General features: G+C 34.6%; 1 protein-coding gene across 13 annotated transcripts in view; it reads left to right on the top strand.

Moving 5' to 3' along the window:
- CACNA2D1 (calcium voltage-gated channel auxiliary subunit alpha2delta 1) overlaps positions 1-14,724 on the top strand; it is a 520,495-nt gene that overhangs the window by 474,580 nt on the left and 31,191 nt on the right. For 8 of the 13 annotated variants that reach the window (XM_027539817.1, XM_027539824.1, XM_027539822.1 and 5 more), the window contains 5 exons: positions 2,224-2,300; positions 3,575-3,595; positions 4,250-4,310; positions 11,791-11,888; positions 13,052-13,139. In XM_027539817.1, coding sequence (XP_027395618.1) covers positions 2,224-2,300; positions 3,575-3,595; positions 4,250-4,310; positions 11,791-11,888; positions 13,052-13,139 — 345 coding nt within the window. The remainder of the gene's footprint in view (positions 1-2,223; positions 2,301-3,574; positions 3,596-4,249; positions 4,311-11,790; positions 11,889-13,051; positions 13,140-14,724) is intronic. The other 5 variants (XM_027539819.1, XM_027539826.1, XM_027539825.1 and 2 more) reach the window with 1 other exon arrangement.

Raw genomic sequence — 14,724 nt, 5'->3', positions numbered from 1 at the left:
GCCTTAGTCAATTGGTTTTATATGGAGAAATACAACAAAGACTGCATATGGCAGCATCATTGACTTGGAATGTTGATTAAAGATCTTATCGGCTATAGGTTGAAAAAATAACTATTGCCTCAAGACAAAAAATCATTATGTGTAACTATATGTTTCTATAAAATATAGATATTATTAATAATAGCAACTTGAGACTTGCAGGCCAATAAAATGTATATATGATATGTCAATTTTAAAATTTCTACTGTGTTCCTCATGGGTTTCCACACTAATTTTTATGGTACGTGAGCTGTAACCCAAGCTTGCAGTGTGACACTGTAGCAGCCACATGATATATTGTTATCAGTTTTAATTTGAAGTTTCTCTTAGTAATAAATGCTGATGGGGCATTAAAATGTCGTAATTTCCCTTGAGAGGAATTTGTGGGAGACAATCTTCAATGCTCACTAATTCTGTGCTACATTTTATAAATGGCAAGTGAATCATGAAAGGTCATCTTACTTTCAGACTAATTGCACTGTTTTTTTTTTTTTTTTTAATTTTAATCTCTTCTACTTTAAAGGAAGTTACCTTTAAAATGAATGTAGAGATTTTCATTAGATCTACATAACATTTTGTTTCTCTGACCTTTACCCATAAGGGAAGTCTATGAATTACTTAATGATGGAGAAAGATTTGGGAATTGGAGGTAACAAGCATCCAATTATTTTGCTATCTTGACTGCATAATTAAACTGTAGCAAATCAGCCCTTGCTTTTTTCCTCTTCATGGAATGAATTTTTAACATATATTCATGAGAAGAAAAACCTGGAATTTTATATTTTGTCCTGTTCAATATTGTTCGTTAAAAATGCATAATGGGATTACAGTTTGGACATCTGTATTCAGAACCTGGGAAACATGAGGCTTGAGTGATGTAAAAGATGATCTTCTACAAATACCTAGAAATCTCAGAAGCCTAGAAATGGACACATTTTTCTGTATTGCTAAATTAGGGGTTAAATTGTAAAAATGAATCTGAACAACTCAATTGGTGACTTTAATCAAGCATCACTTTTTTAAAATTTTTAAATAATAGTTTAATTGGGAATCTTAAGAGATTACCTCATTTTTGGCATTAGTTTCCTTCTGTATTCAAAGGATAGCAAAGGTCATTTGCAACTGTAAGTATGGATAAGGAATAATTATGTTCTGCACATGTGTATCAGCCATTGTGAGAGTAGCAGAATTGCATGTATGCAATTGTTACTGGAAACTGCATAATATTATGATTTTTTAAAACAATTCTTGTGTGTATGTTCATTAATTGGCATCTTCAAAATGAGTTGGGTTATCTGCCTGTCTGTGTTTTAATTTTTACAGTCATATTAAGACAAGGTTGGACGACAGGCTTGACAGTCTTTGTGTCTAAAATGTTCTGAATCTTGCTTAAAATTTGCACTGGAAATTGCCTTCAATGTGTATATCTACCACAAGACTAGAGTAGCCCCGTGGCTCTTGTAAACTATAAAAATCACGATGTTTCTCCTATTGTACCTCATAACAATCTACCAAATGATATGGGATATCCACATTTAATGAATTTGAAATAAATACAGTTACACTGTTGGATAAGAACCAATGGGATGAGCAAAGGAATCTGAATTTCCCCTTCAAAAGACACAGGGGAAATTGCAAAGAGATGAGTTCTATAATAGTAGGTATTTAATCCTTCAAAAGAAAATATTTCAAATGATTGTGTGCATTGTATAATACTAATAATACTTCTTATATTTGCTATTGTTAATAGTGTACATTTGCTAGCAAGCACTGTAACGTTATGTATGATTCATTAGGGAGGGTATAGCCAATGTGCATGATGCAATTACGTTGCCTAAACATATCCCTACTATTCTTCTGTTTTTTTTCACAAAGTATTTTAATATACTTTTCTGGAAATATAGTATCCATGACATTTTCTTCAGCTCATTTATGGGCACTCTTAGTAGCTAATTTTCCTTGTGTCTATTCTAATTCCCCACAATGGAGAGTACTGGATAACTCTGGATGGCAAAACAAATTAAGTGCCTTATTTGCTGAAAGCATTTTCCTGTCAAAGTAATGTCTTTTCCTTCCCGCGAGGAAGATCTTTGGATTTCCCGTGAACTTGATGTGTCTTTTTTTTTTTAAGTTATGTTTCATTTTTGTTTGTTTGTGTTTATGCTTCTCTTGTTTCTATTGCAGTTTGGCCTTGGTATTACCAACCTACAGTTTTTACTATATAAAAGCCAAAATAGAAGAGACAATAACTCAGGCCAGATGTAAGTACTGTGAAAGTGACTTCAGGGTCTATTTGTTATCTCCTAGTACCAGAGGTTTAAATACGTCTAGACTTTTGACTACCCAAGGCTTATACCTTTTAGTAGGTGTTATTACCAAATCAACAGCAATGATTCTAACCCATTCCAAACATGCAAGGAACAAGAAATATTCTACATGGATAGAATATGAGCAGGTACTCCAGCCTCACCGGCAGTCCCCACCACTCTCCCCTGCCTTGCTTTGTGCTCATAGAATCATTGCGGTGCTGTTGTCTTCTGTTGCTGTTGTTTTAAGGGTCTGCTAACTGGCGCAAAATGTTTCACATAGTCTCTACTCATGGCACTCTGCTAGTAAAGTTGCTATTTTTTTTCTTTCTTTTCTTCTTGTTTTTGCATTCAGAAAAATGATATGCTCCACATCTGCAACATTGTTTGAAGAAATTGCACTGGTCTTTGGCTTTGGTTTAGCAATTAATTCCCTTCTAATTATCCAAATTAATGTCTTCAGTAACCTAAATGGATTAATTTTTTAAAACATCGTTTGTAATGTGGAGTAATTATTAACACTAGCGCATATTTCAAGTCATTATTAATCTTTGTTTTGGGTGGCTAGATTTAGCAAGGTAAAGTGACCATCATATCCTTTACATATCACTCAAGTATTCCTGACCACCGAAATTTTTCCTGTTATGATAAAGTAAAAAAAAAAAGTGTATATATATATATATATATGTATATACTTTTTATATCTGACCTTACAGAAACTGCCATTTCTTTTGTTTCTATGTCAGTTCTCTTTTTGCTCTCCGCAGTCCTAGTTCTCATTGTAAATTGTAGTAATTTAGACATTTGTATTTCTACTTTGACTTGATAGATATGATGGTCTGTTAACAACCACTGACTTTGCATGAGCTAGTTCGTCACTTGATAAATGAGGGGATGACTAGTGGGTCTTTGATGATTGGTAAATGCTTCTGTGTATAGGCTAGCATCATTGGGATTGCACTTGAATTAGCCACTTTGCAAAATAGACCCTTGAAATAACCACAGTACAGAGAGGGTGCTCTAGTAGTAATTGACAGGACATACTTTCCAGTCTTCAAAAATATGTGTCTTTTTTTTCCAGAACTACAGCTGTACATAAATAAACCTTTGATCTATGCACAATATTTTTATTCAAGAAAGTCATTGAATAAAATATTGTTTGTGACCCCCTTTGCTTTACCCTCTTTTTTTTTGTTTCCCTGCTTTCTCTTTCTGATGGATTTTCACAGCCAAAAAGGGCAGAATGAAGGGCAAGTATTTTCTTGTTGCTCAATTTCTTTTTCTTTAGTACACTTGACATTTCCACTGATATTTCCATTCCTATTGGATATTATCCTCTGTGCTTCTCATTTGCTAGATTTTCCTCCATGATCACTCAGACCTTAGCAGCAGAAAAGGGGGAAAGAATATGCTTGTGTTTTCATATATAACCTGTTTTACTTTCTGTTTTTTTCTTAAACTTGGATACTTGTGTGTTTATCCTTCCACTTACTAATTCATACTAATATGAAGAATGCCGTTAATTCAATAGGGCGTTAATGGGTTTATTGAAATAATTTTATTACAATATTGGTAAAATATTTATGTTGGTATTTTAAATTAATACCTCTGGTGTAACGCTGACCTAAGTCGTTTTTTAAAGGATATCTTGGTTACCGTAGGGTTAGTTAGTAAATGGGAAAATTATAGACCTAGCATTATCTTTGATATGACCATTGTAATCCATGTTATGAAATTAAAATTGATTTTATTACTGTGAAGTATTGGGGAATCTTTATGTGTTTCAATTTAGGATGAAAGTCTATGTTTTTCCTTATTAGGTTATCTTTCTAACACCTTATTGACATCAAATATCAGGATGCATATTCTGATTCTTATCTAACCCTATAATATTATATTTTCAGATTCAGAAACTCTGAAACCGGATAATTTTGAAGAGTCTGGCTATACGTTCATAGCACCAAGGTAGGTTTTGTTTGGTTTTCTTTTTTAAGGCTCATTGTGGATGTATAGGCCTTCAAGAATAGGTCAGAGTTGGGGGTCAAGACTGCTCTGGGTTATGCCATGTCTAATTATGGAACCAAAGGAAACAGTAAGTTTAAAACTGAAGGAGAATTCTGTTCGTTCAGTCTTTCACCCATTCAGGTACTTAGCTACTGCATTGTGCTAAACAGGATGCCGACTTGGGGATCAGGTGGTGACTGGGACAGATAGAGGTTCTGATTTTGTTGGAGCCAACAGTGTATTCAACAGAAATGGAGAGTTGTGTATTTGCATTTGTGGCTGTGTATGCACATACAGCTCTGTATACATATACACATACAGATAGATATGTACAGATATATACCTGTATGTGTGTGTATACACACAAGAATGTGTATACCTCAGAGCATGACTAACGTCATTATTGATTTAACACAAATTTTCGGAAAATATATTTTAATATAGTGAGATTTTCTGACATAATTTTTAAAATGAGCATTCTTTTTCCTCCTACATAATTTTACTTCTCTTTCATATAATCCCCCTTTCTCTATCTCTGTATATCTTCATCTCTACCTCTATTTTCATATAATTATTTGGGACTCCATTCATGAATCCAAGATTATCCTTTATTTCTATTTCTTTCCTTAGGTTTTGACTCCCGGTCTCTAGCAGACACATGTAATAGTACATATCAACATAATTTCTATTACCCTAGGCTAAATTATTGAATAAAATACATTCAGAAGCTTGTAGTATTCTCTCCTCTCATCTTTTCCGTCTTAAAGAAATTCCTTTCAGAAGGTTCCTAAAAATTGGTCTCAGTTATTCTTTCATTTTATTTCTGCATAAGTATATCTGAATTTTCTCTTCTTGTAAAAAGGAATATGTACATATATATATGCACAGATATATATAAAACTTTTCAGAAATCTGTATTAACAAAGCATATTCCTGCTTTGTAAGTGACTGCCCTGGAGCGGCTTTCTTGCTTGGATTTCCTTCAGTGTGGACACTGCTAATCCCATCTCTTTCAACACTTGCCTCCTCTTGCTTGTTGACGCACTTTTCTAGGTTTCTCCCTCCCTCCCCAGCTGCATGCTCAGTCTATTCCATGAGCTTCCCTTCTTGTGCACATCACTCACATGAGCTGCTGGACCCTCTTATCTTCGTATTGTGCGTCGATAGATACACCACAGACTCTCAAGTATTCTATGCTTTGGTTTGGGCTGACAGCTCCCACGTCTCCAGGATGATCATATCATCCAGAAACACAACAGATATAATATGTAGTTTATTAACCTTACATTAGAAGATCAAACAGTATACCAATTTCTAGACTTCATGTATATCCTACCTATTTCAATATGAGACATTCATGTTTGTGGAACATGATGGGAATCTCTCTTCAAGGTGCTTCAAAGTCATTATCTCCTGAACATTTGTCTTCTTTTGGGGGAGCTCTTCTTTCCATGTTGCCTCAGTAACAAAACTACTGTCCTCTCTAAATGCCATTCTTGAAAGCTGATAGATACAAAGAAAGGGAGCAAAGATGTCTAACTTTTGGTCAATCAATAAGTCTTGCCAAGCAGGATTTATCTTATGAATATCCAGTATGTCTGTCAGACTCTGCTGCTTTTGTTCAGCCTGGTGTTTTCTCTCACCTAAACTAGTAAGGCTGCCTCCTAATTGATCTCCCTGCCTCCAGTGTCTCTCCCTTACTTCCTATTTCTGTCTCCTTTTTATAACTAGAGGGAATTTCTAAACTTTCAATAAAGTTTTGGTTCTCATCTGCTAAATACTAGCCAGTGGCTTAGCACTGTCCTCATGATGGTCTGTTCTGCACAGGATGGCTTTCAAACATCCTGTCACTAGATACCAGTTTACCAGTGTGGTACCCTATGCTCTAAATCAGGGGCTGACAAACTGGCCTGGAGACTGGCTGCCTGTTTTAAACATGAAATTTTACTGGAACATAGCCATGGCCATCTGGTGAGGTACTGTCTCTGGTGGTAACCTGGACCTTTTTAGCCCACAGAACCTGAATCATTCACTCTCCTACCCTTTAAGAAGCAGTCTACCAACCTCTGCTTTAAAGTCCAGCCACACTAAATTTTTTTAGTTCCTAAATGTGTTTTATCCTGCTTACATTAACCTTCTATTCTGGTTTGAACACACCCACCACCAGTCCTTTCCACACTCCAACTTCATAGCTCCTCCACCTGGGAATTTCTTTCCTGTCCTCTCTGGATTAGACATCCTTGCTGACTGCCTCACAGAGTCCTATATTTCCCATAGTAGAGCACTGGCCACATTTCACTTTACTTACTTTCCCCAGCCGAGATGATGGCATCTCTTTGGCTTACCATTCAATATTCAATATCACATCTGCTGCCTGGCACACAGTAGGGGCTTCGTAAATATTTGGTGACTGGAGAATCTATAAATATATGAAAAGTATTTTTAAAATCATGTTAATAATGCCTGCAATCTTATAAGCAGTTTTTTGCTACAAGTAACTTTGAACAACTAAACTGCTGAAACTAGTAGGAGATGGAAAGCAGAATATTACTGTATAGCACAGAGATGAAATGGCATTGTGATACTGAGTGTGCTCTGTTGATGAGACTCTCCCTCCATCTCAGATCTGTGATTTTCTCTGGGTAGCTTCTTGACTCATTTCTCTCAATTTTTAAATAACAGACCACGCAGATTGGCTTTTTCAACTTCACTCTTAAACAAAGTAGAAAGCATGGTAAATGTCCAAGTTCTCCTGGAGAGGATGAATATATCTCTCAATCCCAATTTGTAGGCAATCAATTTTGTTTAATTCAGCAAAGATTAGCATATGGACCACTGCTGCAGCCTTAAGTATGTTCAGCATCATGGCTGGAAGAGTGGAATTTGCCTCTAAAATTTAGGGAAGGAGTAAATACCAGAGAAAGAAAGACACATTGTAGCTTGTAGGATAAATCAATGAGTGTCTCCCTCAGTTAACATATTAAGCCTTTTACATGCTATGATTACATTTACCCCTCAAAAGAATATAATAAATTAGTATTATTATCCTATTTCATGGATTAAGAAACAGTTTTAGAGGTGGTAAATAATAAGGGATTTGAATCCATTTCCTTGCTACTCTAAGGTATAAATATCTACACTGAATATGTAAATACTTAGGGAATTTCAAAAGAACACCCAGTACAGCTGAGCAAATATTTTTGTAGGGAACATTTCCTGGGAAAGTGGGCATTGAATGTATATTCAAAGATTTGTGGAAAATAAACTGATAAAAATTAAGAAAAAGAAAAAAAAATGGTGAGGAAAGACAGACATTTATGTTACCCAGGATATCAGGCATATGTTTTTGTCACTGTTATTAATGGGGAACAGTGAAGCAAATTAGAGCAACACTATCAGAGTCTGTTTCCCAGATATTCATTGTCATGCTGTTACTCGGATTTCCTGCATCTTAGTTTCTTTACTAGCAAAATAGTGCTAACAATTATACCTATCTTATAGAGTTTTTATAAACTTTAAATGAGATAATACTACATGTAATATATACTTGTAAGTTTATTACTTAAGTAATATATATTTAATATAGTTCTTGGTAAGAGATGAGCTCTAAATAAATATTAGTTATTATTTATGGTTCTAGTGGAGGTAGGAGGAAGAGGGAGTGCTATTTAACAAAGAATGTTAAAAAGCAGTTATTTTAAAATAATTTAAAGGCAAAAGCTTGCAATTTTTAGAGGTAGAACCATTTCTGTTAATTCCTAAATAATTATACTATTTGATCCTGATTAGTACTCAGTTTTAACTTTTCCTTCAGTCTTAAGACTACTGGAAAGGAAAGCATTGAGAATACAGATGCATGTAGCATTATTCCTCCCTTTATGAGAATTACCGTCAGAGGGTTGAAACATGAATTAATTTTTCTATCTTTCTGGGATAATCAGAAATAAGAAAGCACTTCAAAGATATGTTGGAATGAGAAAGAAATAAAAGTATGTGATCCCCAATAGTTAAAGACTAATTTGTGACGTATGACCTATGTAAGTGAAATAGAATGAGAACAAGCAGTATTTTAGAAATAATTTGGCAAATTTCTAATACCAAAGATCTTTTAGTTTCAAAGTAATTTAAGTTACAAATTTCATTTGCTCGGAAACACAAAGTGAGCAAATGAGATCATTTTTAGCTTTCAGATTATGAAGGTATTTTCAGGAAATGGAAATTGGTCAAAACCCATCCAGAGGTTTCTCCATCTTGCTAATCTTTTTTAGAAGAAAAAAAAAAATTCTCAGAAAAATTATGATCCAAAGCGTGTAAACCAGATCTCTCATAGGAAAACAGAGCATCTTAGAACGTTTGCCAGCGAGTTTTCCAACTCATCCTAAGGGGAAGTCAGCAATTGTGGTAACCGCAGTATGTTGCCTGCACAGACTTGCCTGGGGTGGTTCCTCTGGAACAGGAAGTGGCGATTATCTTCAGTGTCAAGCTCCCAGCCATGTGCTAAACAATGGTTAGGCTAACAGGCAACTGATGTTGGTGCTGTTTAGCCACACATTCACACCTCAGATACTTAAGTCAGGCTACTGCTGCTTATTGCTTGCTGCCTTGGGGGGTGACTTTCTGTTGTCCAGGATCATTCTTATTACTGGACAACTCATTCTTCTGACACAGTCAACACTTTGTTTTCTCACATTTCTGTTGTGCAATTTTTTTTACTTCTGCTCCTATCCTAATTCAGCTTGTCTCCTTAATGACAGCTCCAACACTTTTCACTGCTTTGCCATTAGAATACATCAACAAGTCAATAATATCTTGAGACTAATTCAAAATTGGGTATAATCCAGCCAGTGAGGATAAAAACAAAAGCAAAACATTATGACATTGTCTAAATTAATTGCTCAGAACAGCCTTCTGTTGATAGAGGTTGAACCTGCTTTTGGTTTGAAGCTTTGTGGGTGTAAAAGCTCATGAAGTAAAAGTTTAAAGCACATTGTATATTGTGTTAAAACACTAATTTGGGATCTGAAGACTGGCTTCACCTCTGGGCTTGACCATTTGCCAGTTAGGTGCCTTTGGATAAATCTTTTTACATCTTTACATCTCAGTTTCCTCACCATTGAAATATTAAATTATCTCCTGGTAAAATTATTTTTAGAATTAAATGAGAAAAGATAATTTTAGAAATGCCTTTTAAATAATAACATGGAATTTTAAATGATCTTTATTAATAATTATTTTATTTAGTCTTTCTACAACATTTTACTTAATCCTTCTAAAATCTTGCCATCAGCTTCTAATTCTGTGAGATGCTACTTCAATATATTGGCCTTTTGACTTGCAGGCTAGTGTTATTTCCCAAAAAGCATAACACTGTGGGAAGAAGTCGATTTTAGCTCTGTCAAAAACTGAGTATCAATTATGAAAACTTTTTAAACCTTGCCTCCAAACTAAAATTTTCAGTGAAACAAGAAGTTATGACATTCTGTTGCTCTCTGCTCCCTGAGGCTTTGTGTTTTAAATCATGGGCTTGCATCTGAAAATATTTACTTCTTAATTGCATTTTTGTCTTGAATATTTGATTGTTTAGCCTGTTAGTTGTATTAACCTAGTTATTATGATTGCAGTCTTCTTATATTTATGGGACCTTACATTTATTCTGCATTTTCAAAGCGCTTAGGACAGCAGTTTTCAAAGTATGAAGCCCAAACAATGGTTTCCAAACACTCTTTCCAAGAATTCACAAGGACAAAGCTATTTTCCTAACAGTGTTAAGTGGCATTTGTCTTTTTCATCGTATTGATGTTTGCAGTGCTGTGACAGTACAAAAGCAACTGTGAGCTGTTACCGCATTGGGAGTCAAGGCAGTTGTACTAAAGTGTACTGGTAGTCACTTAATCTTCGATGCAAGACACCCGCATTGGGGAAAAAGCCAGTGTCACTTTAAAATATCCTTCAGCATGTATCTTTTAATACTCTGAATAAAGAAAATGGAAATCTACTGTATACTAGAGTAACTTGGCTGACTCCAAAAAAGAAAGAAAGAAAGAAAAGCACTTGTGTGATTGTTTGAATTGAGAGCTAAAGTAAGAGTGTCTTGATTTTTTTCATGAAATGTTTTATTAGAAAGAAGGAATGACAGATGAAGTATGCTTATTCAGACTTGGGATGGCAGGCATTTTTGCAAAAATCCATTAAGTGAGCCTTTTACTTTGAAGAATACGACTGAAAGTAATTGTTCTCAATGACAAAATCTGAACTTTAAAACAGAAGTTAGAATTTTAGGAAAGTTATATTTATTACTATAAGCAGGACTGCTTTGCAGTAGTTATAGACTTATCTAATGAGATCAGTGATATAATTTATGAATGTGAATTTTTAGTATAGTATAATGAAATGCGTCATTGTTTGAAAGATCTACATTATTCACATTTTCCAAATAACCAATTTATGATGTGAGAAAATCATGGGTGGGTAAAAGAGTCACTCAAAATGTAAGATTGTGCATCGAATTTTAATATAACAGGGTAGAGAAGTTCATTGGTATTGTTTCAGATTCTGTATCACAAATCACAAAGCAAGAAATTACAAATAATCAAGTTTTAGTGTTAAAGCATAGTGACAGTTATCTGAGAAGACAATTAAAATAATTCTCTTTTTTCCAACTGGTTATTTTTATGAGGACTGATGTTTTTCATGTGCCAAAACAATCTTGCAGTCACTTGAATGCAGAGGCACGATTGTCTTCTATTAAGTCAGGAGTTACAGAAATTTGCAAATAAGCACATCAATGACATTTGTTTTTAGTAGATTATTTTCTGAAAATTCAGTAATTTCTCATAAAAGTGCTATCATGTGAGGGGTTTATTGAGATATTTAATAAATAAATGCTTTTTAACTTCTTGATATTAATTTTTTAATTTCTTGATGTTAATTTATAAATGTAAATCACTAACCTACAGCATTCAATAATAGCTCAATCAGTAAAGAATCTGCCTGCAGTGCAGGAGACCTGGATTCGATTCTTGGGTTGGGAAGATCCCCTGGAGAAGGAAGTGGCAACCCACTCCAGTATTCTTGACTGGAGAATCCCATGGACAGAGAAGCCTGGAGGGGTACAGTCCCTGGCATTGCAAGAGTCAGACATGGCTTAGTGACTTAACCACCAAACCCACAGAAATAACAGAAGTTAATTTTTATTGAGCATCTTTTGGTCCAGAGGTCAAAAGCTTAATATATATTGTCTATAATCTTTAGCACTTAATGAAAAAATATTGTTCTATTATAGAGATAAGATGGAGATAACAATTCAACAGCTTACAAAATCATGCACTAACTAAAAAAATAAAACTAAAAATAAAAAAATTGTTTCCACTACCTATGATTGCTGTGAACATATTTTTAAAGTTTTGAGTTTAACACCTAATATCCAAAATATGTTTTTCAGAGATTACTGCAATGACCTTAAAATATCAGATAATAACACCGAATTTCTTTTAAATTTTAATGAGTTTATTGATAGAAAAACTCCAAACAACCCATCATGTAAGTATGCATTTATATGTAATCATTGTTTCACTGTGTTTATATTCAAAGTGGTCAAATCTTGGTTCAGTTTGTTGCTATGCTGGTTTATTTATTTACTTTTTGAATTTTTAATGGTAAAATGAAACAATTTGACTCAATTTTTTGCATATATTAAAGAAATTTCATGCCATTATTAAGTAAACTTTAATTTTCAAAGCCAGGTATTAAATACTTGCAAATGGTCAGCTGTAAATAAGATAGGCTTACCTTTACTCCTCTCAAATTTGAGGAATTTAATTTGGAATGATCTTTTGAAGGTTTTTTTCATTGCATTGTTCTTGCTGTGTAGAGGAAAACACAACACAATTTTATCAAGTTATTTATATCCTCCAATTCATATAATGAGTTTTAATATAGATAGTATAAACATAAAACTAAATAAAGATATAACACCTAATAATTTTCTCTCCTTGATATTCTATTTTTATCACAGTTAACTTTAATCTTAAAAAGTATGGATCTATAATTCTCCATTTTATGAAGTAAATCAAGTTGGAATAGATAAATTTTACTAGTTAGTTTTTAACCATTTTATTTGTCTTTTAGATAAATTTACATCATTTTACTATGAAACCTCATAGAGATTTATGGATTCTTGGCTCTTAAAACATTTCAAAATCTTAACTATTCTTTTTTTCCTAAAAATACCCTAGTTACTAAAATGTAATATCAGCAGAAAATGCAGAGATCATAGGAAATGAGAGGAAGAACCATTTTTAGGCTTAGAACATAATGAAAATATAAAAGAAATTATGAAATTACTTGCAACATTGATTTATATATATTATAGATTAAAATAATGGTCTCCTTTCCTAGAGTGAATTGAAATGAAGTCTATGAAATTATGATGCTTTGAAATCCCTATTTTTTTGATAACATTTAGAAAATAACTTGCCTAATGTAGAGTTGGCTTTTCCACTTCTAATTATGTCCATATCCTGAAAAGTGGGAGGAAGAGGAACACACGTGAAAATGCAGATAATTAATAAGGGTACATTTTTAAATTCATAGAAATATTATCCACTCTAAATTGCTTTGGAAACTTAAAATATACATTTGTTTCATTATTATCCTAATTAAACTATGTGGGTATAATTAAGCCTCTCCTTTTTCTGTGTTAGGCAACACAGACTTGATTAATAGAGTCTTGCTGGATGCAGGCTTTACAAATGAACTTGTCCAAAATTACTGGAGTAAGCAGAAAAACATGTAAGTATTTGTTCTTATTAATAAAAAGATATATATTCTGTATTTCAGTTTACCAACTCTGGGAAATTTGAGGGAAATTGGCCTCATAAATTTAAAGTTTATTATCTTTAATAACAATTTCTCAAGAAAACCATTTTGCAGTTGTTAAATTTTTAGTATTGGGTGTATGTCAGGGCTGAGTTTACCAACTCGGGGAAATTTGGGGGAAATTGGCTTCATAAATTTAAAGTTTATTATCTTTAATAACAATTTCTCAAGAAAACCATTTTGCAGTTGTTGAATTTTTAGTATTGGGTGTATGTCAGGACTAACATCAGCTGTTACTCAGCTTTACATATTTACACACCTCACTGTGAATAACCAAATTAAATTGATGTGCTTGCATGGGTCTCAGTGTTTGAGGTAAAATAGGATCTCTAGTGAATGTTCAGTTAGGTTTCTAATAGTACTGCCCTCCACCTAGTCAGGGAGAAGGCAATGGCACCCCACTCCAGTACTCTCGCCTGGAAAATCCCATGGGCGGAGGAGCCTGGTAGCCTGCAGTCTGTGGAGTCAGGAAGAGTCCAACACAACTGAACAACTTCCCTTTCCCTTTTCACTTTCATGCATTGGAGAAGGAAATGGCAACCCACTCCAGTATTCTTGCCTGGAGAATCCCAGGGACGGCAGAGCCTGGTGGGCTGCCGTCTATGGGGTCGAATAGAGTCGGACAGGAGTAAAGCAACTTAGCAGCAGCAGCAGAACACCCAGTCAAGAAATTGAGAAATCTGACGATTGTTCTGTTCCAGTCTCTTCTCCACTCCATTTCTAATCAACCACCAAATGATAAATATTTTTTTCTAAAAAAGTTTTCCTCTCTTCTTCATTCTCAAGGTTCTAATGTTTTTCCATTTCTAGGACATCACAAGCAGGTGATTTTTCTGCCTTTAGTGCTTCTGATTTCTCCGCCCACAACCCCGTCCCATCTATTCTCCATGTAACACAGACTTGCCAGAGTCTCACTTTTAAAACAGAGTCCTAATTTCAGGATAAAGGTGAAGCAGGCTCTCCAGCTTGGATTTCAGGATCATACATGAGCTGACCATTCTTCAGAAGCTTATACGTGGAATTTTACTTCCTATTGTTTCTCAGCTCATGCCTTACGCTTTTGTGCACCAAACGCTACCGCTCTCCACTAGCTTCCCCTCACGTGTACTCAGTGCTTCACATGTGGTGTCTTCCTGTCATCTCTGTTAAGTCCCATTTTGTCTTCAAAATGCAACTATATCATTGTTTCTTATGAAATGTCTTCCTCGAAGATCCTCTCTTTAACTATTTCTTAGACATTTTAACTGTTAAACTGTAGTGTGCATCTATTCATATATTTACCTTGACTTGCTTTGTTGTCAGTTCAGTTCAGTTACGTCCGACTCTTTGTGACCCCATAAATTGCAGCATGCCAGGCGTCTCTGTCCATCACCAACTCCCGGAGTCCACCCAAACCCATGTCCATTGAGTTGGTGATGCCATCCAACCATGTCATCCTTGGTCGTCCCCTTCTCCTCCTATCCTCAATCTTTCCCAGCATCAGGGTCTTTTCAAATGA

Source organism: Bos indicus x Bos taurus, chromosome 4 (genome assembly GCF_003369695.1).
Source record: "Bos indicus x Bos taurus breed Angus x Brahman F1 hybrid chromosome 4, Bos_hybrid_MaternalHap_v2.0, whole genome shotgun sequence".
NCBI lineage: Eukaryota > Metazoa > Chordata > Mammalia > Artiodactyla > Bovidae > Bos > Bos indicus x Bos taurus.
The sequence above is the reverse complement of the archived record's forward strand: the minus strand, read 5'-3'. Positions and strand labels throughout refer to the sequence as shown.